Genomic DNA, 24,007 nt, shown 5'->3' with positions numbered 1-24,007 from the left:
TATTATTTCCTCTTAGCATTAAAGTACGATTGACATTGATAGATATCAGGGGAAGGCTGAGCTTCCTAAGGGGAAAAAAAAAAAGGAAAAAAAAGAAGAAGAGATGTGTTGTTGGCACAGAAATAGTGGTGGTAGGAGCGTTCCTGGCTGCCTTTTATTCTTCTGCAGACAGCGAGCACAACGGGGCTCTCGCTGCCTGCTTTTGGCTTGTGTGGATTTGCAATAAACAGCTCAGCTATGTGTTTATTTTCAAGGCTGATTCAATGCTTCAAAGGCAACTGCTCCCAACTTGTGAATACTTGTTAGTTGCTGGAAAGTTGCAGAAGTGAAGATCAGCTCCCTAGTTTCATGCCAACAAATTAATCCGCCGATGTGGTGCTGTCTTTTCCACAGGTGTGTGTGTGCTAGCACTGTCTGAAGCTCCCTGTAACTAATAGCCCAAATATAGTTTGGAAGGAGAAATCTTCAATGGAAGACCCCGAGGGAATAAATGGGAAGTCTGTAAGTAAACAACTTGTCAGTCCTGAGAAAAAAAGTTGCGGCTTTTAAAGTGGCAATTATTTTTGTGGCAACCAAGCAAAGGAAAGTCTTAAGAGAGCTACATGCACTTTAAGTGATTGGAAGAAGCAGGGAATGATGAAATTAATTGAGAGATGGAGGCTTGTGCTAAAGCTACAGAAAATTAAGTATGGCTTTAAAAATATTTGTCTTCAATGATTCATATTACAAAACGATGGTTGTTGCTTTCTCTAAGAAATATTTGGCCTGATGTGTTTATGTGTTAACATTTTTATCTGCTGGAGAGTTTTCTTCCCATTATTTGAAGTTATTTCTCTTTGCCTTTGTGAATATATGCAAATACTGCTTCTGAGAAAAGCAAGTGCAACCCCTAGCTGCAAAGTCTTAAGAACAGTGGCAAAAAATGTAGTAGCATTGTTGTTCTTGTAAATGCCTGTTTGTAGAGTCACAATAATAAGAAATTTTGCAAACTATGAAGCACAATTAAGAATGTTTAATGCATGGTCAAATGATTAGTTGTGCGTTTTGGATTTGTTAGTTTAATTTGTGACATCATTCTTGGCACTCAGTGAAATTCAAAATACTACATATATGTTTTTATTCTGAATTGTTTAACAGAAAGTGTGTGTATTGAGATTACCTTATTTTTACCAGTTGTAAAATCAGTCCAAAAGCTATTTAGTAAATTTAATTAGACTTATTTCCTGCATTTTTTCCTGATGTGTTTATTTTCTACATTTGACAGTAGTCTATTCTCTCTCACTCTTCCCTTTGTATTTTATGATTCTATATCCAGTTTTCCTGATGCTTCCGTTTCATGTAGCAACAGAGTAGAAAAAACCAAGTCCCTGATAAAAAGCCTGTTGTGTTGTGTGTTTTTTGTTACACTTCATGTCTAGTGCAATTTTTGCTGTCTGAAGCAATATGGCTTTGATTATTTTCCAATGTTCATTTGTTCCAGTCTTGTCTCTATGTGTATGTTTGGATATTTATCCATCACTGCTACCACCATGTTCACTTTCAGGGAAAGGGTGGCCATGGTTACCAACAGGCACTAAACAGGGATGGTCCTGTTTGCAGTTGCCATGCCAGAGCTTTCAGCACCACCCAAGCTCCTCGTTCTATTTGGAATCAGGCTTTCCTTCATGCATGAAAAGCCATTCCCTGATGCTGTCAGGATTTTCTGTGGCTTCCACTGCAATACTTCCCCTCTGTGTGCCTGGCATAGCCTGGGCTCCGTGTGCTGTGGAGGGTTTGGGCTGGGTGATTGTGTGCTGGGGCTGTGTGTAATGACAAATGTAACTGTCGCTTAACATAACAGGAGTGCGAAGGGAAATATTTGTTCATGGTTTGGCACCACCAGCACTCCTGTTGGGGTTATTCATTCCATTCCTACTTTTCACCACTTGGTCCAGGGAGCCTGTAAAATGCTTCATTTGCTCAGAGTTTCCCTTCACATTACCCAAGTGGGTGGTAGTTGTTGATGCTATCAGGATTATCAAAATCTAAACCTGTAACTGCTGAATAGACCCACTGCACTGACCGGCACTCAGGCTTCTGTAAATGAGGACTGAGGTTTCCAAAGGTACATGATAAAGGGCAGGGTGTGACTCTTCTGATTGCAGTGTCATTGGAGAGGTTTAAAATTGGGGTATTAAACCCTGGAATCAGATCCTTCAATTAGGTCTCACTTGAAGTCATTCATAACCGGACAGTCTGCTGCATTTGCATCAGCCACTTGACCAGCAGGGAGATTTCCTAAAAGCAGGCATCAGAAGGCAAAATAGTCTCAGTGAAAATAAAGATGATGGCATGAACATTGGTTTTTATTTATTTTGCTCCGTGTGTGTGCATAGAAAGTAAGAGAGTGTGAGGGATAGATTAGCACTCTGTAACTAGAAACCAGAGTGGGATTTGAGATCCCAAACACATGTAGTGACTTTGAAAACCTGGTGATAGTCCCTAGGAAAAGAATAAAACTTCCCTACACATACCAATTGAAAGGTAATTTAATTTTGCAACTGGCCAATGCAAACTATGTGGTGGAAGCAATTTCAGGTACATGTGGATAAGGGAGGAGCTTTATTCAACAACTGACAAATGAAGCTGGATAATGTAAAAAAAGTTACCAGACAACAGTATGAGAGAGTATATGAGGAAGTACTTTGCCATTGTCTTTGGCCAAGATTTCTCTTTTGAGGAAGAGGAGATGGTGTTGCACTTGGGAATACAGCCTGTCAGTGTTGATGTGTACAGAGGATTCCATAATAAGCCCAGTAAATTCACTTCTGCACTTCTGTTACCCTCACACAGCTGAGAGAGTATTTTAGCCATTTCCTAATCAAGAAATGATGCTAATTGTACTAATCAACCTATTTGATTTGCATTCTGTAGGAAATTAATTTCAAACTTGAGCTTGCAGCCTTGAACATTATGTCTGCCCCTGCCTTTCCTTTACTAGGTGCTTGAAAAAGAAGCAACACACAAACCTGAGGCTGGCTGGACAGAGGATGTCACTATTTCATCCTGTCTGAAAATTTCACTGAAGTTCTGTTGCTTTCTTTCCAAGTCCAAAAAACACTTTGAAGCTTTTTTGCTAATGATATATGCACCTATCAAAGATGGTTCATTCATGTTTCATCAAGCTAAAACAAATGGTTGAGTTTTTTTAATTAGTATTTTCTTCATCATCCTGAAGGGGCTTTTCTGTCTGTCAGTCATTTGCAACAGGTCCCACTGCTCAAATATACTTGAGAAATAAAAAAACAACCTCTTGTTTTAATTATTTTTGAGATGAAAATGTCGTTTTGAGTGTTATAGAAATTCCAATTGTAAGGAGCCTGGGGCTGTGTAATAGTACTTCTTATACCAAATTGATTTAAAAAAAAAATGCAAAATTATCATTGCTTGTATTTGTGGTAGGCTATGTCTACCAGTTCCAAACTTGGCATTGGCATGAATCTATTGCCCTAGAAACCCTCTAGAAGCCCTAAAAACATGACAAACAGTGATAAGATTCAGCATGATAACCCAGGTTGTTAGAGGTACCCTGATGATGACTTCTAAAAAAAACTCGAAAAAGGCAGTGTAGAGGTCAGCAAGTATTTTATTTCATTTGATTTGCCTTTTCTTTTTTTAATGTGTGGGGTTTATTTATTTGCAAAACTCAGCACAAGAAAATTTTCACAAGTAAATACTGGTATGTTTTTAGCAATTACTATACCCTCTGGGGATATTTTGGAGGGCTTTTCTTCTCTCTCTCTGGTACCAATATTAAGTTATTATATAACATAAAATAATTTTCATTCCTAACCTGTCCAGGCTCATAATTGAAAATTCTCATTGCAAAATTGCACACCAAGAAGAATTTTCAGCAAGGAGTGTTTTTGATGATGGAGTTTGCCCATCTGGAAAACAGAGCGAAGACTCTGAGGCCCTCAGCAGTCAAGGTAGATCCAAATGGTGTGCACCCAATGAGCCAAAAAAGGAGGTGCTCTTGGTCCACTCCTGCAGTCAGTCTTCTCTGATTCCCCCACAGCCCCCAAACCTCAGCTTTCAGTCAGCACTCTGGGCAGCCTGGCTGTGTATTTCCAACTTCTTTCTCCTCCCTGCTGCTCCCTGGACCCTGCTCCCATGCCACGTACCGGAGGGCGGCACTTTGCACCGAAAATTCACCTCCTACCTCCCTTAGTGGAAACACACAGAGCAAGTAGCTGGTTTCTGCAAGAAAGGGGGAGGGAGAAAATAAAAACCCAAACCAAAAAACATCCAGCACCTGGCTGCAGCAAAATAATGAATTTTGCAGCAAACATGCGAGATTCTGTGGAATCTTGGAAAAATGCCAGACTCCACGACCACAGAAATGCTGAGTCCATGGGGCCCAGAGAGAGATGGCTGGGGCAGTTCACATCTCTCTGTCTTTGTTTCAAGCTCCTTGCAGTCTTACTGAGGCATCAGATTACACTCTCTTCACATTTTCAAGGTTATCTTCACTACCAGAAGGGCTAGAAAGTTCATTTTGTTTCAAGGCGAGCCAGGATCCGGCGGCACAACTCTCGAGCGGTTTCAGAGGCCACGGCCACGGTGATGGCATGGCTGTGCCTGAGGGCATGGCTGGTGACCTGCACATTTGAACAGCATCATCAATGACATGCTTGTCATGCTTACTCACATTACCTGTTTGTCACTTTAGGGAACAAAGTCTATGGGGAGGAAGGGTGAAAATAGAAGTATTTTACCTTTGGTTGAAAACTTAGAGCGTTGTCACTGTGAAAGTCATGCATGTGCTGCCTAGTTTTTGTCAAAGACTGGCAAAGTTCTCCCCTCTGTGTTCCCCTCCTGTTCTGAAGAAATGCGTGACACGCTTCCTTTTTGGAAAGCTCTGCAAGGCAATAACCAGCAAGCACCATGCAATTGCAATCTGTAACTGAGCCTATAAAATGTAATCGCCTGCACCCTTCCCACTCCCCTTCCCCTCTCTATCTGCAATTGGTAGAATATTGGAAACATAAGCCACAAAACCCACGTATTACGCTCAGTAAGTGTCAAAAAGAATGAACAGCCGGAACTAGATGATGTATTTAAGTTCCCCAAATTGAAGTGAGCTGCTGCTAGGCTGTCTATAGCAACTACTCAATCAGTAACTATTAATAGAATTTTTTCTTTCAAAAGGTTTTAGTGAAAACACTCCCGAAAATTGTAAGCTGTTTGTGGACAGTTTTAAAACATTATTCACTACAGGCTTTTCATTCATCTATGTTTGCAGAAACACCATGGAGAAATTCTTGTCATTTAAAATGTACCTTTCCTCCTTGGTGGCAGAAATCCTAAAGTGCCGTAGGCAGCAGTGCTTGCATCTCTGACAGAAGTACTGCTACCCACAGCTTGTAGTGTTTGGCATATTCCTCAAGGTCACAAAGACCTTGCAAGGGTTTTGGTTGGGGTCCATACACAGATACCACCACTTTTCTTAGTTGCAAATCCTTGTTTCCTCAGAGGGGTGGAACTTTTGCTTTGTAACAGAGTGAGGCATTTTTAGAAGACTTGTAAAAGTGGGCATATGAGAAATACACAATCCATCTGACTTTTTCTAGCCACTGTGTGCAACTATTCAGCATGGAGTCTCTTCTTGAAAGTCTTGATGAAGTTGTAGCTTAGCCCTTAACAGTAAAAAGCAAACTGCCAGCGAAGTTTATTTTCTTTTTTACTAGGTTTTCTGGACCATTGTTCCGCTTGAGGAGCCATGTTTGTTAGTTTTGGCTCTCTGACTTCTCTTCCTTAAGGATAAACTCTCCTTAGGCAGTTGTACAACTATGCACTGAAAGACTGCATAGCAGTTTATTCACAGCCCAAGCTCCAGCCGAATTCAACTGTGTGACTTCCTGGCTTAAGCAGGGGTGCATCCGTAATGTAAATACCTACTTGATTCTGTGGAAAACCAGGAGGTTTTTTGTTTGCTCTTGTAAAAGATTCCTGCGGGAAGCTTAACTTTAAAGTTGGCATCCAGCCTTCTCTGCTGTGACTCGGATACTGATCTGATTTTGTGCTTTCATGGACATTTTTATATTTGAAAATTTTTAATTCAACATTAGCTTTGCTTACAAGCTACAGAGCAGAATAAAATCACATTACAAACATTGTAGTATTAGATTTTATCACCATTTATTTCTTCTCGTCTGCCCAGGGATTTCTACATGTTCGGTAGAACTAATTTGCAGTCAGACACTGAGGTCTTCTAGAAGGCCAGCAGGCTCCACAAACTAATTTATCCAAATAACCAATCCCTCATAGGCCAACCATAGAAGGACACCAAAATGGCCTAAGCAGGCAAAGCCCCCTTTTGAAGTCTGGAATGTTTTGACTGACTTGAAACAGGCGGCAGGAATGAAGGGATAATTTTCAGTGACCCATGGGACTTTTTTGCCATTTTCAAATATTAGGTAAAACAAAGAGAAATTGCTTGTTCTAATTTAGAAAGACTTAACAATCCGGAAGGTAACCAGACTCAGAATTGAGTACTAAGGTATAGAGCTGAAGTTTACTTAATGCATTGAAGGTTTGCATCTGGGTATATGGTATTTACACACCCACACATACACAGGCTGCTTTACTTGTACATGCGCAGACCTAAACTGTTTTGTGAATTTGACTTCTATAAAAAAACTTTAGTACAAAGTATATTTTTGCAATATTATGTGGACTACCTGGAATGCTGTTTTTAAGTACGTACGGTTTTTCTTGAAATAATAATTTCAAGTTAAAAGGATGTATTTCTGTTGCTGCTTCAAAAGCTGGGGTAGTCACTCAGATGCCAAGACTTTCATGCCATCCCTGTTTTATTCCACCCCCTGTCCTGGTGCCATTTGAGTAAATGTGGAAATTAATACAATTTTAAGTGTGTTTTCTAGTCTAAAGTACTCTTGCAGATACAAAGGATAAGTATTTTAATGCATACATAAACCCAAAATTTTCTATGAATACTTCTAGGGAGAAAGAGAGAATGTGAATATTTAGAAATAAAATTAAAACTTTACAGATCAGGTATTTCATGTTCAGCTACTTGAATGAGCATATTAAAGGCAGTGTGGAGCAATCACATGGATTTCAGCAACTTTTTTAGAGACATTCTCTGGTAAATTTGGTCTCAAGTTTACCATGCATATTTATGGGATAGGTAGAGCCCTGTTGTCATGGGTTGACCCGGAAGGAGTGAGAATTCTGGGAAGCTGTGGTCAAACCAATGAAGGTTTTGGGTTTCATACTGACACCTGGTGTAGCCAGTGGGGTTTGGACACACCTCCGAGAATACACAGGGGTTAAAAGCAGGGCACTGCCCTGGCATTTCCTCTCTTTGGACATCGCCGGCCGAGGAGTTCAGACCTCTCTCCCTCGCCCGGCCCGCTGCTGCTGGGCGGGGGAGGGGCCAGCCACATGGTAGGCCCGGGGCCGGGACAGAGATGGGCTTGAGGGGGCTTCGGGGGGGGGCTTCGAGGATGGAAGGGTGGCGGAGCCCCAAGAGACATCGAGATATCGGGCAGCCAGCCCCTTCCCCCCCCCCCCCCCCCCCCCCCCCGGAGAGAGAGAGAGCCGGCGGCACCGAATGTGATGGCAGCCCGCCAGGAGGAGAAAGGGGTGAGAGAGAGAGAGAGCCCGGCCGGCCGCAGCAGCAGCATGTGTGGGAGTATCATCTCCCAGGACAGACAGAGACTGAAAACTTTTAACCCTTTCTTGCATGATTGGGGCCTTGCGAAAATGCTAATCCTCCTCGAAGCTGAATAAGAAGGGAGATGAGAGATGAAATGAGATAAGACTTTGGCCCGGAGATTGTGGAGATGATTGGATGGGGAGAGATGATTTGGAGTGGCCTTTTAGCTGGACTTTTCTTGTAGCCATGGACTCAGTTGTTCCTGTGACACAGACTGCATTTAGGGGGAGGCAGTGCCTCAAAACCAGGAGGGTTCATTTGTGAGGACCCCCCGGCCCCAGGGGGTTGGAAATATATGGGGGGGACAGTTGTCCCAAAAGCAGAGACTGTGCCTTTTTGGAGTGAGACAAGGCATCCTTGAAAGACCACCCTAAAAGCAGCTCTGGCCATGTCTCGGTGGTGAGAGCACTGAGCATGGAAGGAACGTGTCACAAGCGGCAGATGGACTTTCCGGGCGGTGCCGGAGTGACAGGGAAGCACACGAGGGTCTCAGTGTGTCTCCACGAGAAGCCTATGGAACAAGAAGGACTCCGTTTCCTCTTCATGAACTGCAGTTTGAGTATACTAACGTGTGGGGCCAAGGCTGAGCAGTTGTTTTGAGAGAATGTATTGGATTGGGAAAGTCAGGGAGTGGGGAGGAGGAAAAGTGGTTTTTGTAAGGTTTTCAATTTTTTTTCTCTTTTCCTTATAGTCTTTCCTATTTTTTCCTGTAGTTTTAGGTAATAAAGTGTTATTTATGTTTAAGTTGGAGCCTGTTTTGCTTATTCCTGGTCACATCTCACAGCAGACACCAGGGTGGGGCATTTTCATGGGGGCACTGGCTCTGTGCCAGGCTCAAACCATGACATTTTTTGGTTCCCTGACCGGGAATCGAATCACGGGAGAATGATGAGGTAAAGCTGTGAGATGAGACCAAGAAGAATAAGGAAAGCATGTACTAAGTTAAAGTAGATGAATAGTCATAGTGAATCTAAGATATTGTTGTGTAGAAGTGTTTTGTAGTCCTGTTGATAATTTTAGAAAGTGTATTCTCGGAGGTGAAGGGTGGAGTGTCATGGGTTGACCCGGAAGGAGTGAGAATTCTGGGAAGCTGTGGTCAAACCAATGAAGGTTTTGGGTTTCATACTGACACCTGGTGTAGCCAGTGGGGTTTGGACACACCTCCGAGAATACACAGGGGTTAAAAGCAGGGCACTGCCCTGGCATTTCCTCTTTTTGGACATCGCCGGCCGAGGAGTTCAGACCTCTCTCCCTCGCCCGGCCCGCTGCTGCTGGGCGGGGGAGGGGCCAGCCACATGGTAGGCCCGGGGCCGGGACAGAGATGGGCTTGAGGGGGCTTCGGGGGGGGCTTCGAGGATGGAAGGGTGGCGGAGCCCCAAGAGACATCGAGATATCGGGCAGCCAGCCCCTTCCCCCCCCCCCCCCCCCCCCGGAGAGAGAGAGAGCCGGCGGCACCGAATGTGATGGCAGCCCGCCAGGAGGAGAAAGGGGAGAGAGAGAGAGAGAGCCCGGCCGGCCGCAGCAGCAGCATGTGTGGGAGTATCATCTCCCAGGACAGACAGAGACTGAAAACTTTTAACCCTTTCTTGCATGATTGGGGCCTTGCGAAAATGCTAATCCTCCTCGAAGCTGAATAAGAAGGGAGATGAGAGATGAAATGAGATAAGACTTTGGCCCGGAGATTGTGGAGATGATTGGATGGGGAGAGATGATTTGGAGTGGCCTTTTAGCTGGACTTTTCTTGTAGCCATGGACTCAGTTGTTCCTGTGACACAGACTGCATTTAGGGGGAGGCAGTGCCTCAAAACCAGGAGGGTTCATTTGTGAGGACCCCCGGCCCCAGGGGGTTGGAAATATATGGGGGGGACAGTTGTCCCAAAAGCAGAGACTGTGCCTTTTTGGAGTGAGACAAGGCATCCTTGAAAGACCACCCTAAAAGCAGCTCTGGCCATGTCTCGGTGGTGAGAGCACTGAGCATGGAAGGAACGTGTCACAAACGGCAAATGGACTTTCCGGGCGGTGCCGGAGTGACAGGGAAGCACACGAGGGTCTCAGTGTGTCTCCACGAGAAGCCTATGGAACAAGAAGGACTCCGTTTCCTCTTCATGAACTGATGTTTGAGTATACTAACGTGTGGGGCCAAGGCTGAGCAGTTGTTTTGAGAGAATGTATTGGATTGGGAAAGTTAGGGAGTGGGGAGGAGGAAAAGTGGTTTTTGTAAGGTTTTCAATTTTTTTTCTCTTTTCCTTATAGTCTTTCCTATTTTTTCCTGTAGTTTTAGGTAATAAAGTGTTATTTATGTTTAAGTTGGAGCCTGTTTTGCTTATTCCTGGTCACATCTCACAGCAGACACCAGGGTGGGGCATTTTCATGGGGGCACTGGCTCTGTGCCAGGCTCAAACCATGACACCTGTATTTAGCAATACTAATGACACAGACCAACTCCAGCACTCAGCTTCATCCCCATGACATTGACTTTCAGGTAAGCTGGAGCTTCCCAGCAGAAGGAATGTTGTCTGTAAGAAGAGTCACTAAGCCAGTAGTGAAGCTGCTCTACCTGTGCTTAATGGAATTATGTTTCCTTAAAGCAGTACTTTGACAAGGATTTTGGTCACCAACTCACCCTTTTCCCTCTGCCATCTTTGGTGGTTCTTGGCGTGGGGCATTGCTGTGCAGCTCACATGTGTGTCCTGATAACTGTATGGATAGCAATGTCAGCAGATGGGAGGTTCAAGCTGGCACTTAAATATTTATGGCACTGGGTTGGGCTGTGGCTGTCACTGGTATTGCTCCTACATACAGAACAAACTCCGAGTTTTACTTTATTATTTTATATAGGATATTGAAATATAAGTTCCTCCCAATTTCAGATTTCTCTGAAATATTCATTCTTACTGTTGTCGTATGGTAATAGAAAATACAATAGAATGACAAAGAAATCCTGTTTAAGTGCCGTTTTCAATCATGTATATACTGACCTCAGATTAGTGGATTTCAGAAACATGATGTTTAAATTAATGTTATTTTGGTGTGAGTTTATATATGTGTGTCTGTGTGTGTCTGTGTGCATGGAATGTATTAGATTAAATTAAGTTACGTTCCAGCTTTTACTTGAGGAATATAATTTTGTTAGTAGTTAATAATGTTAATGCCATGATTTTCTCATATTATGTTTACATATATGGCTACAGTAAAATCAAATTATATTTGCTGGGGGTAAGATTAGTCAGTCAAGGAGCTGTTTACAACAGGAGAAATTTAAATTCAGGCTTGGTAAGAAAGCGATTCTTCTCTATTTCTGTCTGCCTTGCTGGAGCTGTACTGTCTAGACTGTCCTGGAAGTCATAGACTCAGTGGTCTCGTGGTCCGTGCACAGCACAGCAGCAGAGACTGGCAGGGAATAGAAAGCTTCATAGGGATTTCTCATCAATCACATAGAATTTGTCATTTGGGCATTTTTGGCATTCAAAGCCTTATATTCTGCCACCACCATTCACATGGGGTGGATTTCCATTGTACTGGCTATGCACCTCTACAACCGTGCAGTGCAGCACATGGGAGAAAATTTCTTCCCAGCTCCTGTGGAGGTCAGCTCCTACCCCAAAGCACAGGATTTGGTTATCCTGATTGTAAATTACAGAGCTGTAAATGCTGTTAGTGGGCACGAGTCAAGGAATGAAATTGCTTGAAGATCAAAAAAAATTGGTTTAATCTATTTTTTTAAAATTCTATTTTAAAATAGGAAAGTAGGAGAGTAAGTAATTTCAGACATATTTTCACACTTTCCTTATGCTGTGGAGTAATTTTAAAATATAATCTAAGTGTAGCATTTGGGCAAAATGAATGGGGATTCAAAGAGCGAGAGCTTTTAGAGCAAGCACTGCTTTGGTGCTCATAGATTCAGGAATTCACTCTTGCTGAATGTGTGTTTAGTATTGTAGATATTTTTAGAAAGTAAGCATGATCTATTTTTTATTTTATTTTTATTCTTAATAATTGGACATATTTTTCATGTTTGACCACCCTTTTAGGCCTGTAAATAATTTAAAAGATCTAAAAGTATCTCAGTATTCAGAATCAACTAGTTAAATGCTTATATGCCTGGCCTTCACCTTCAGTTATATGTACATGAAGAAATAGTCTAAATTTAGGGTTGCCCTGTTCCACTTCTATTTTTCTGCTCTAGTTTGAACCATTAGTTTTTTGGGGGACAGGCAAGGTGTATTTAGTGGTGGGCTGATGAGTATCTCAGATCTTTGTCCTTTGCAACAACACTTTGAACAGGGAGAAGGTGCAAGATCTATGTTATGTTTTTCCTCTGGTTTTTGCAAGGCTCTGTAAAAGCTGAGTGGCACATTGAGCAGGTTTCTATAATGCAGACACTGCACAAATCCTCTGCTCCGTCCCTGTAAGGGCTGTATGCTGCCATTATGCTTTCTATAAACAGAAGACAAAGCACACTGCCAAATCCTCGCAGCGCTGGACATCAGCTCTTTCTGTTCTTAGCTTGTTTTGTTTATTGATGCTCAAAGACTGTCTTATTTGACACTATTGCATCCGCTTTTGATCAGCAGGAGCAAAGAGTATCATGCACTTCTTGGTAGCTTGGAATCTCCATCTTTGAAATTTCTTCTCCATCCGCAAGTTTTAAAAATAAAATAATTACCTCTGAGGAGTGTAATTAATTTGATTTTGTATTTGGTCTGACTAATGAGACTTAAAGACAAAACCTCCTCAGAAGCAAACACTTCCAGGGCTGGACAGAAAAGCAAGAGCCTCATATGACATCTTGAAGAACCTCAGACTGGGACTAGCACAGGAGAGAACAAGAGGTAAGTGCCACCAGAATGGAATAGACAACTTATCCTGGTGTTCTGGTGTCCTGGTGTTCTGGGACTGGTGGCAGACACTTAATGAGAGCAGGAGGAAGAGAGCAAATCCTGCTTTTGAGAGGATGGAAGATACATCCAAAACACTGTGTTTAATGCTGTCCTTCATGAATTTGCTTTTGGATATGTGTGTACTTTGATTCTCTGCAGTGGTAAGTTCCACAATATAATTATGCCTTTTCAAAGAAAGTGGCTCTGTTGTTTAATGCTTGCTGCATAATAACTGCAGCAAAAACATGGGGTTGTTAAGTTTTCCTGACATGAGAAATAATGACTTCCCAATCTGTTCACTTCCTGCAGTCTCTTTCCTGATTTGGTAGAATTCTCTTGTTTTCATGACACAAAAGTGTCTCTTCCAAGCTGAAGAGCCTTGTTTTTTCCCGAGGCTGCTGCCGAGCTTTGTGTGAGAGATTCAAGATGTGAGCACTCCGGCTTTGTGATGTTTTCTGTTTTACTCTGTGTTTCCTTCCTAATAGTTTTAAACACTACATCCACCCTTTTGACTGCCATTGGCCACTAAGGCCTTGTTTCCAGAAAATTATTGGCAACAACTACAAGATGCCTTCTCTGGGGACAGTAGGTAATTTAGAACTTATCCTTGTCAATTCTTAGTTTGAGTTGTCTTTTACTTTGCATTTCTCAACACAGAATTTCACCAGCTCTTGTCATGTGTCATCACCATAAAAGCGGTTTTCTGTAGGCAGATTTACTTTGAGCTGACCTGAGTTATGTAACAAATTTGTAACTTTTCTATTTCTCATCTTTTCCAGGGTATTTATGTTTAATAGACCAGGTTGTTTTGCAATTCCACTAGTAACATTGTGAAAACTGCCCACTTACTCAGTTCCATCCTTCAAATAGTAAATTAATACAGATCTTTTATTTTACCTTATGACAAAATTGTTTAAGAGCTTTTGGATTATGAGATCTATTCAGAAATCTAAATATACTACATTAACCAAATCATCCTTATCCAAATAATCATTAACTCCTTACAGAAATGCTAGTAATCTTGAAGTTATGGCTTCTCTTTACAAAGCCATGCTTTCTCTTCCCCATTACATCATACTCCCATGTGCCTACCAATTATCTTGTTTATTATAGCAGTTGATTTGATCATGCTTCCATTGTTTTAGAGATCTTGGGTGAACTCTTGAATCTGGCTGGTTTGTGTCTCTTCATTTTGTTAATCTTTCCCAAAGCTTCTGCTGATACTTTGTTTTAGAGCTGTCAGAGTCTTTTCTTGGATAGTGAACATCATGCAGAAAATTTATTTAACTGTTTCTGTAATAGTCGTCTTGACTGAATTTTCCTTTGTTACTACAGTTAAATGTTGGCTTTTTGCATGTTTTTAATGAAGTTTTTATATTAATCTGAGACAATAACAAATGGTTCTTCAGGGCTGGGTTATTTTTTGGCCTATGTTTTCCTGTGTTTGCATTTGAACTGAGCCCTTTTCCAGAGGCTACTGAACATGAGCCCTTTTCCAGTTTCAAGTATTTAACTGTGGTGTGTGGCACTCAGCTTGTGTAATGTCTCTGACAGACATTTAGAACCTTTCTCACTAAAGATGATCAGTCTTGGAAGCTAAAACTCTGTATGAACTTGTGATGAATTAAGTTAAATAGTTTTCAGAGAAAACCCCCAGAAACTGGGGGCATTGGCATCAGTTGCAAATCAGGAAGATGTAATTCCAGCCCCCCCTCACTCTGTTCTCTGGTGATGGTACTTTGGCAGTCTGCCCATGACAGAGAGCTTGCGCGAGTGCAGAGAGGTGAATGAACACCTCGCCTCTATGATCAAGTGTTCTGCCCACTTGGCTACAGGTGAGCAACTTCTTCCCAACAAACAAGAGGAATGGTGCTTTCCTGGAGGAGTAGTTTGAATTCTAGCTCTAATCAGGCAGAAATGTCATTTAAAATCTCTTTTGCATTCCTTGGCTTGTGAGATAGGGTTGTTGGAAACATCTGCCTCAGCCACCTACCTCCTTTTTCTTTTGTCATCTAATCTTTTTGTTAAAAGCTCTGTCTCCAAAACTTTCTTCTCCCCTTGCTAGTAAAGTTTCTGGGTAGTTCTGATTTATGGTCTGACTCAAAAGTGAAGACAGATAGGTTTTGGGAGAGTGGGAACATAACTTTCCAGAAGAACTTGCATATGGGAGTGTATTTTACTTTCCTTTTAGAACCTGCATCTCACTGACCAAGAAAATATACTGCTGGGAAACATTTAATTATTTATGTAACATTAAGGTCAATTAGTAGCTTTGTGAGGGTAAAAAAATATATATGTCCTTTATATCTGGGGGAAGATCAAAGACCCATTCTGGCAGGTGGCACAGAGAGAGGAAAAGCAAGCTGTCACCTAAAGAAATTGCATGTTCAGTTTAGAGCAACATATGATGGAAGACTAAAATTTAGAGTTTTAAGCCCATCTGTTCTAAAAGCAAATTCTGAGAATTGAATGACCTATTTTATCTTTTTAAAAATATTATATTTTTAAAATGAAAAATGAATTATTCAATACTATTAATAAGTAATTCAGTGACTACTTTTTCTTATTTTTTTGTTGAACAGATGCACTATTTGAACACTGACACTTATACAGGGCTTTGTCCTTGTTGTTAATGATCAGTAACCAGTCAGATCTATTGAGACTCGGGCCCCAGGCAGTTTAGCACCCCTGGCTTCAGTGGGTGCTTGCAGCCAGTGCCTGCTGCAATGTTGCTGGGTAAATCTTAGAGCTTGGGACTGGAAAGACAGTCTGCATCATCACACCTGTGCACTGTGGCTAAATCCTGAGCAAGTCAGCTGGAGTGCAAAATGTGTGGTTCTGCTCTTACCTTGTGCTCTTCTTTCTACACTTTATTCTTCCTCTTTCCCACCTCTGTTGCTTTCCGTTCAAGAAAAGTGTGTCGTAATTAACATGCATGATTCCTCTGGCACTTGAGTTGTGAATCCTGAACTGGCAAAAGTGCTAAAACTATACCTTACCTAGCATAGTTTGTAGATCTGAGAACAGCTGATAAGATATTGAGCCCAACTTGGTCAACATATTACAATTAAAGGTGTGCAGGTGACAGAAGCTGTTTCTATTTTAATTATATCTCCTCCTACTCTTGTTTTTTTTTGGGCACCAGCAATATAGCAGCTCCAAATCCCTTTTCTGTCTCTTCCCAGGCTTCTTCCAGAGAAGAGTTAATCCAATGACCATTGGATTATAATGACATAACAAAGATTTTATCCACTTGTTGACCTCCCCTTGAAAGGTTTTGGCATATAAGTGGGAAGAGAGCAAGAAGTGTTAGCAGAAAGAAAGTAGTTCTAATACCTTAAAATTCTGAAAGCATAAATTGCTTTTCTTTATTAAAGATTTAGACAGTCTGTGTGTGGGTCATTGTGATGGTGGGGTGTGATGACTCCTCTGTACTTGAAATGCCAAGATGTATTGACTGCTTGTCATCATGTAGTGAGAAGGGTCATGCCAGCACCTTGGAATTCCTGGGCCTTTTGGAGCCTCTCCTGTGTGTTAGAGCTGTTACCTGCATGTTATGGCATTCAGTGTGTTGTGCAGGAGGAGGTTGTGCTGAGCAAAGGTAGGGAGAAAGGAGGAATCACGCTGTGCAGTGTCAACCAGGAGTGGGTAATAACATGCTGTGGAAGATAACTCTGAATGGGAGGTGAGGCAAGTTTGTGAAAAAAAGAAGGATGTCATTTCCTCCTTCCTTTTGCCTCCAGCTGGAAGTACTCCTCCACTTACTTGCCTTTCCCAGCCTTTGATTTCTCATCTTTGTTCTCATGTTTTACTAGCACAGGAAAGTCCTTCATTTCAGTTGACCGAGGATCATAGCAGCACATACCTAAAAAATTATTTGTGCATCTGAGCTCTTCAGTCTTCTGCCACAAAAATAAAAATGGATGTTAAATATTTTCCCAGCATGACTTTGAGAGTTATCAGTTATGTACTTCTGCTGATGAGCATTTTGACAATTTGCTTACTTCACACTAATGCCAGATTTAAACTGATGCAGTTTAGGTCATCCTGACTCCTTTCCTCAAGCACTGGTACAACTTTGGCTTCACTCCCATTGACTGTCAGCTGGTGCTAATAATAAACTGCAGATCTCAGCTGTCTTTGCTGAAAAACCATTGCTCTTTTGGGGACTTTTTTTTCTCTGCACTCATCTTATTCAAGCACTGATGTTTTGTGCTGCTCTAGTTTCTCATTGTCAGTGGCTAAGTAGGAGAACATTATTCGCTGCGAAGTGTTCACAGGGCATTCAGCATTAGAGACAGCTGCTACAAATAGAAGTCCTGTCCTTCTTGGTTTTGCTGAGCAGTTGAGGATAGTTTGTGTCAAACGAACTCAGTGGGAGATTTTATGTTGTTGTTACTGCAGTTACTTAGAGAGGATTGCAAACTCTTGCCACATTTTTTATTGCACATGGCATTTACTGTCATGGAGTTCTTGTCTTAGTATTTTTTCTTTTTACAGGGTTGCTTGGCAAATGTTTCATGCTTAAGTATCTTTAGTACCAACTCCTTGTGAGATACAAGTTTAGAGGGCATTATTATTCTTCTTGTAAGCCTTGCACCCTGCTGGGAAATTGAGAGTTACGTTTATAAGTCAAAGAGGATTGTCAGAAACAAGTGGTGCTGACAAACGCAATGTTTTGTGCTTTAACATTTGTTTTCTGTGAGTAATTTGTAGGTATAAAAGTAACATTTGAGTAAATTAAGTGATAGGAACTGTTACACAGGACCTGTGTAGGTCTGCCAAGAAAAATAAACATGACTGTGATGAAGTGTGTGATGGTGGTGTTAGCAGAGCTGTAGAGGCTCTTGGAGGGACGCTAAACAAGCATCATTGGGATCATAAACAAGCTGACCATGTGGAGTCCAGGAGCTGGGCTTCTGAAACAGGCATTCCCTAAATCCACCACAACCCTTCATTTTACTGTTCATAAAAGAATTTTAAAACTTTGTTATTTTTATCAGTTCTGAATCTGTCAAAATTGCAGGACTGGATTAACTGTAACATCTGATGTGTTTAATCCAAGATCTTTGTGTTAGCCTACACTGTCACTAAAGGTTTCCTGATTGCTCTGCTGACACTTTTTAAACATCTAAGACTTCAATAAGGAGGAAATGAAATTTTTTCTGCTTTGAGATCTCCTTGTGTAATTGGATGTAATGTTCTGGTAGTAAGGAGGGTTTTGTTGTTAAGACATCAATCTGACTTTGGGAAATGAATCCTCTCCACGGCTGTCCTGCAAAATGCTTCTGTGACTGTGATGCCCTGTAGTTTGTCTCTGCCTATTCTTTGTCTGCAAATTGGGACAGTAATGTTTTCCTTCTCATCATATTAGTCTAACTAATTTGAGTTAGTTGTGGTAAGCTTCTGTTATATATAGAGGTTGCACTAAGCAATGTCATATAGTCCTGAGCATTGAATTTATCATTTTGAAAGTAAAATGAGAGTGCCAGGCATGAAAAATGAACTGTGAAGATCTGTGAAGATCTCCATGTAAGTGCTCACAGAAACTATATTCCAGTGGACAAATACAAAACACACAGAGACTGACCCATATGTTTTTGAAATGATAAAGATCTGAAGTCTAGATTTGAACACTGTGTTATCTGTCCCCATGGAGGGAATGAGAATTGTGTGTGCAGAGCTAAAGCTGTGAATTTGATCCAGAACTTTCTTCTATATTCGGTAAATGCAGTAATTTATCTAAAGTCATATTATTTGTATGACTTCTTCTGCTTAGTGAGTGCACACACTTTTTATCATGGTTGTTATATACTTTATGAAAAAAGGTATGCTTTGGTGCTATTTAAATTCTAGAGCAATTATTTTCTATAGCAGACATTGACATTTTAAAATGCTAAGCACATCTTTAAGTGACACTATTCAATATTTTCACATTGCTTTGTTCTCATCTGGTCAGAATATAGTGTGGGAATATTCTGCGATAACCCAAATTATAGAATATATTTAGTAGTTTTTTAGTATATTGAGTAGCTTCATGCAAAGTGGTACTGGGAGAAAAATGAAGAAAATGCCAGGATAAATTAAAGCAAATTTTAAATTTTTTCTTTAGCTGTTCTTAAGATTGGACAAAGTTAGTAGTCTTACTTTTAGTCATCTGCTGTTGGTGCTGTGTACAAATGATAGTACATGAACAGAGGGCTACGTGATGCAATTTTAATAGCAGCAAGAATCTATTCTCTTGTAACTTGATGGTTTTTTTAATGCAAATTTTAGAATCATTATTTTTAAATTATAAATATAAAAGTATTTGCCATATGTATTTCTCCTATTTAATTTATATTTAACTGTGGTTGGTCTATTGGTCTATTAATCTTTGTTTCAAACATTAAATGCCTTCCTCATGGCAGCTGTCCATTCACTAGCACCATGACTACTGGCATGTTAAGTTCAAAGTGGAATGTCTTGGAGAATTCAGATAATATATTTAGTTCATGTCACCAGACAGCACAAGGCACCAGTGCGTCTCGCTCACAGAAGAGAAAGCCAGATACTTTCTCTGCAATGTTCCCCTTCAGCTAATATAATTTGGGATGGTTTTTTTAGCATAAGTGGTAATCAAGTCTATCAACATGATTTTTGTTTCTGTAATCTTTAGTGTTATGAATACCTGGAAGAAAGTTTTAAACAAAATAATTTTAAAACCAATGCCAGAGAGAATATTAAGGAGATTATATGGTTTTTTTTCCCCAATGCTTGAATATATTTGTGACAAGAAATAAGCTGAAGCTGGAGGGGATGCAGAACTCTGGGTCTGAATTATCAGCCATTTTAAAACAAATTAGAGAAGTAGAAGAGAAAACTTCCCCAAGAGCTTATATTGAAAGGCTTAATCCATATTTCTAGAAATTGCAGCTGTCAAGCTTTCTTTTAGTACCCTAACAAAATACTGTGTCAGGTGTTACAGAGAAGTTTGGCCATGCATTTAGAAAATTAATAGCTTCCTTACATCAGATGTGTTAAATAGAAGCATGTCTCATTGCACAGCCAATTGTCCTATTTTGATGTCCCTACTGAAAATTATTTCTTTCGCTGTATAATTTACATTCAATAATTAAGCTGTGAGGAAAGACTCATCTTCATGCATGTAAAAAACATTTCTAGGATGAGACCTATTGCTATGCCAGTCTTGCTGCATAAAGTGTCAGGTGCTCCTGAGAGTGTGCCATTCAATCATAGGGAATTCCAGTGTGGAACAATAAAGAATTGCAAATTTACCACAAGGAAAAAATTGGTATTGACATATTCTTATGTATCCCCAATAAACTGTGTTCAGTTTATCCAAAAAACAAATTGACAGCCAGTAGAAGTATTTCACAATGATGCTCTGAGAATTAGTGGTTAGCTTATTGAAAACTGCACTACTCTTATGGTGAATTTTTTTCTTCTTGTGTGTAATTTCCCATTTTGAACCTGTTGTTTATTGTCTCTTACCTTGTCATTGCCCACCTCCAAGAAGAATCAGGCTTCTTATCTTCCTACCGGGAAAAAAAAGAGCAGTAAGATCAAAACCAGTTCTCTTAGCCTGTTCTCATACAGAATGTTCCTTCAGGCCCTTTCCAGTGTCTTATATGGGAGGGCCAAAACTAGACACAGTAATTCAGATGCAGTCTCTTAAGCACCAAATAGAAGAGGAGAAACGTTCCATGATTTGCTGCTTGCATTCTTGCTAATAACAGCCCCATATTCTCTTGCTTTCTTCACTTCTCATAGCTTGTGTTCACATGGTCTGTCATCATTTTCTGTAAATCTGCACCCAGTCAGCTGCCAGCCTGCTCTGTTGCATGGGGGTGTTCTGTCCTGGCATGGGGCTGGGCACTTCCCTTTGCTGAACTCATGAGTTTCCTGCAGACCCAAATCTCCAGTTTATCAACGTCCCTCTGATGAACTGCAGCTCTCCCCTACCAGTGTGGGAGGGCAGAGCTGCAAACTTGTAAGCTTTGGAGTCTGCAAACTTGTTCAGAGTACACATCACCCCTCTCCCTGCTTCTTGGTAAAGATAGCAAGCATTATGGGCTGTATTGTCAATGCCGGATAAGATGACACTGGCACCTACCTGTCAGATGGGTTTTACATGGCTGAGCACAAACCTTCAAGCCCAAATGTTTAGCCAATTCTCCACCTGCCTTATCTTTTACATATTTGTCTGAAAGGATACCATGAGAGGCTTGCAAACTCTTGTCCACAGAGCCAGTTGTTTCATCTCACAAGAAACCAAGTTAAGCACAAATCCTCCTTGTTAAATCCATGCTGGCTATTCCTTTCTATCTTCTAGTCTGTCCTGTGCCTAAAAATGGTTTCTGAAAGGTTTTGTTCCATAATTTCCTGGAGACAGAGGTTAGGTTGACTCGACTGTATTTTCCCAGAGTCTTCTTGTTCTTCTTGATGATGGTATTGCATTACTTTTCTGAAGTCTTAAGGAGTCTCCTCTAATCATTGTGACCTCTCAGAGATGCTCAGTGGTGGTTCTTTCCTACCTTTATCCTTACACACTCATGCCATGTCTCTATACTCCTCATGAGTAGCCTATCCCTGCCTCCACCTTCTGTGTTCTTCATTTTTGTGTTTAAGCTGAATCAAGAGTGTCTTTTTCATCCATGCCCCCCTTTTGCCTTTCCTGCTCAGATTCCTACGTGTTGGAAAGGACAGAGCACTGGGGAGGCTGTTGTTGAAGGTGAACAATCTTTCCTGGGCCCCTCTACTCCCATGGGGTCCTGCCAGAGGTCCCACCTGCTCTTCTGAATGATCAGATGGGGGAGTGGGGCTGTGCTGTGCTCCTGATCTCACCGATCACTGTGCAGTACCCACTGCTGAGTCTGCCAAACCTGCGCTGCTTTCAAAACTCCCTGCCCTCATAATGGATTTGAGACATACTCCTTTCTCCCAAGATGAGAACAATTTTTCAAGGCCACTCTTATCCCTAAGCTTCAAAGGAAATAGCTTTAAATAAGCAGGCATTTGTCTAGAAATTGGCAATAATTAACAGTGGCTGCTCGTTTAAGCAAAAAAAGAAATCAAACAGTAAAACATGAGTGCAGATTGTGGATGTAAACCATGGCTGCTTAGGTTAGAAAATTGATCTAAGTGTGCTCTTTTCTGCTTTTTTTTTCCCCTTTGAAGAAGAATGCAAAGTAATTATTGTATTTTGAATGACTATTGTTCCTGTGTAATGCTTTTTGGCATGAACACACCCCTTGACTTTTGAGAGCATGATAGAATTTTATCAATTCCTGAGGGAAGTGCTTGCTTTTGAATGACCAGCAATTTTCTGTCAGTCTATCTAATTGATAATGTTTATGCCTGTACAGTGTACATAACAGAAAACTGCTTTTGTGGCAACTTCTAAAAGCTGAAACTGGGCTACAGAATTTGATAACCGCAAAAACTATTTAATGTAGCTAAACACCAGGGCCCAAATATTTTCCCATTATGTAATGCACCAAACAAGTTCAATACCCACAACATTAAAACAATGCTTTTTCCTACTTCCTGGGATGCCTCCAGTTCCCTGCCTTTTATATTGGGGTTTTTTTTAAGTACTCCATTGGTTGCCCTTGTCTGCAGGGAAGAACAGTAATCAGTAAATTAGTGAATTTACTAATACAGTGACAAAAAGCCATAACTCTTTGGTACCTGTCAGTGGACTTAGCTTTGGTCATATTGTGAGATAACTTACAATGAGGGGTACAATACTGAGTTGATAATTGAGACATGAAGCTGAATGTTGCAAAGACTGAGTTATGTAGATACAGGCGATAAGATGTTTTCAGTTCTCTGCCTTGTCCACCTTATCCAGTTTATGCTACTGAGTGTTAAATGTAACATGATTAATTCTGAAATTGTTAAGGAGGTACTTCAAGAACAATTACTGAAAACTAGTTTAAATTCTATTGTCCCTTCTGACTTGCAGTCAGGTTTCCATCAAGTAACTGCTGCCCTGTTGGGCTTAAGCCTGGGGATATCCTTAACACAAAATGCTATTTGTGTTAAATTGTAAAATCTTAGTTTTATAAAGTAGCTTGCATTATTTAGGGCTTACACTGGGTCCATCACAGATACTTCCTTTAAGGTCTTAAATTTGCTGAACCTATATGTAAGGTTTCAAAATAACTTTATTTTATAAATATGCACAAATAATAAAGCTGAAAATAGTAATAGGCCTGAAGTTTCATCTCTTCTTGATCCTTTAGGGGTAAGAATTAGACTTACTCAGTGGTTTCTGGAATAGTTGTGGTAGTTGAAACTCCATAAAGCAACTCAAAGACCTTAATAAATGAGCAGGTTTAAAAAGACTGCATAAGTTACAAAAGGGTGTTACTGATGGATTTTTGAAATAACATTATACCAAATTTTTTTTTTTGTATCCCTTACATTTGAGTTTCTCATTAATAAGATTTACACAAGAATTCGCAAAGGAAAAAATTAGGCATGTAGTTGAATATTAATGCAGTTGTTTTCAGCTGTGGTAAAGCTGCAGTTCAGAAATGTCCTTGATGAAGTGGTTGATTTTAAACGTTTTGTTCCAGTGACTTGCCTTTTTCTGCAAAACACACCTGAATAAAGCATATGTTTTGATACATGCATATATAATTATGTTATATAAATACATATGTATGTTATATATTTTGGGTAAACTAGGAAGATGTTTAGAAAACTTCTCAGTAGTACTGTAAGTGTAACTATCATCAGTAGAGAATGGATCTCAAGTTTACATAAAAGAAGATTGATCTATTAAAGCAAATTTTGTTTTAAAAACTAATTGAATTTTTCAAGTATTTATCCCTAATCCGTTGCTTTATTTCCCTCTGTATTATCTTTTCATCTCAGCAGAAGCAAAGTGTTAAAATCACAAAACCTTTCAAAGTTAGTACATTGCATGTCCCACAAGGCGACTTATAAAAGGGACTTTTACACTTAACTTTTTTAGGTATCTGAGTGAAAAAAAATTATCAAGGCAACTCTGCTAGTGCCAAGACTAATTTTTAAGGTGACATTTCTGAACGCCAGCCAAGGTGAAGATTAGGCAGATTGTTTGTCATGCTGTTTGATTCCGCTTGATTTTTGATTGTGAGCTATCAGGTTATACAGGGAAGATCTTCAGTATGAACCAAGTGTAAGTGAAGAATTTCAGTGTTACTATAGATAGTCCTATGAACAAACAGTGTTTTTGCAGACCTTCTGTTTTTGCAGTTCTTCTGTTTATGACCTATTATTAGTTTCTCATGATACAAACAACATACATGTTGTTCAGTGTGGTGTCTAGGGCTCTAATCACATGTGTATTCCTAGGTACATTAAGATATTTGTAATTATTTTTAATGATTGGTACCTAATGCAGATATCA

General features: G+C 40.4%; 1 protein-coding gene across 7 annotated transcripts in view; it reads left to right on the top strand.

Annotated features, from left to right (window-relative positions):
- Positions 1 to 453: 453 nt before the first annotated feature.
- The window catches only part of EYA1 (EYA transcriptional coactivator and phosphatase 1), a 149,636-nt gene continuing 126,082 nt past the window's right edge, over positions 454 to 24,007 (top strand). For 6 of the 7 annotated variants that reach the window (XM_064703547.1, XM_064703546.1, XM_064703545.1 and 3 more), the window contains exon 1: positions 454 to 501. In XM_064703547.1, the coding sequence (XP_064559617.1) occupies positions 469 to 501 (33 nt within the window). In that variant the 5' untranslated portion in view covers positions 454 to 468. Of the gene's footprint in view, positions 502 to 12,498; positions 12,556 to 24,007 lie in introns of those variants that run through there. The other variant, XM_064703548.1, reaches the window with a different exon arrangement.

The sequence above is a fragment of the Zonotrichia leucophrys genome, chromosome 2 (assembly GCF_028769735.1).
Source record: "Zonotrichia leucophrys gambelii isolate GWCS_2022_RI chromosome 2, RI_Zleu_2.0, whole genome shotgun sequence".
Taxonomy (NCBI): domain Eukaryota; kingdom Metazoa; phylum Chordata; class Aves; order Passeriformes; family Passerellidae; genus Zonotrichia; species Zonotrichia leucophrys.
Note: the sequence above shows the minus strand (reverse complement) of the source record. Positions and strands in the feature narration are given on the sequence as shown.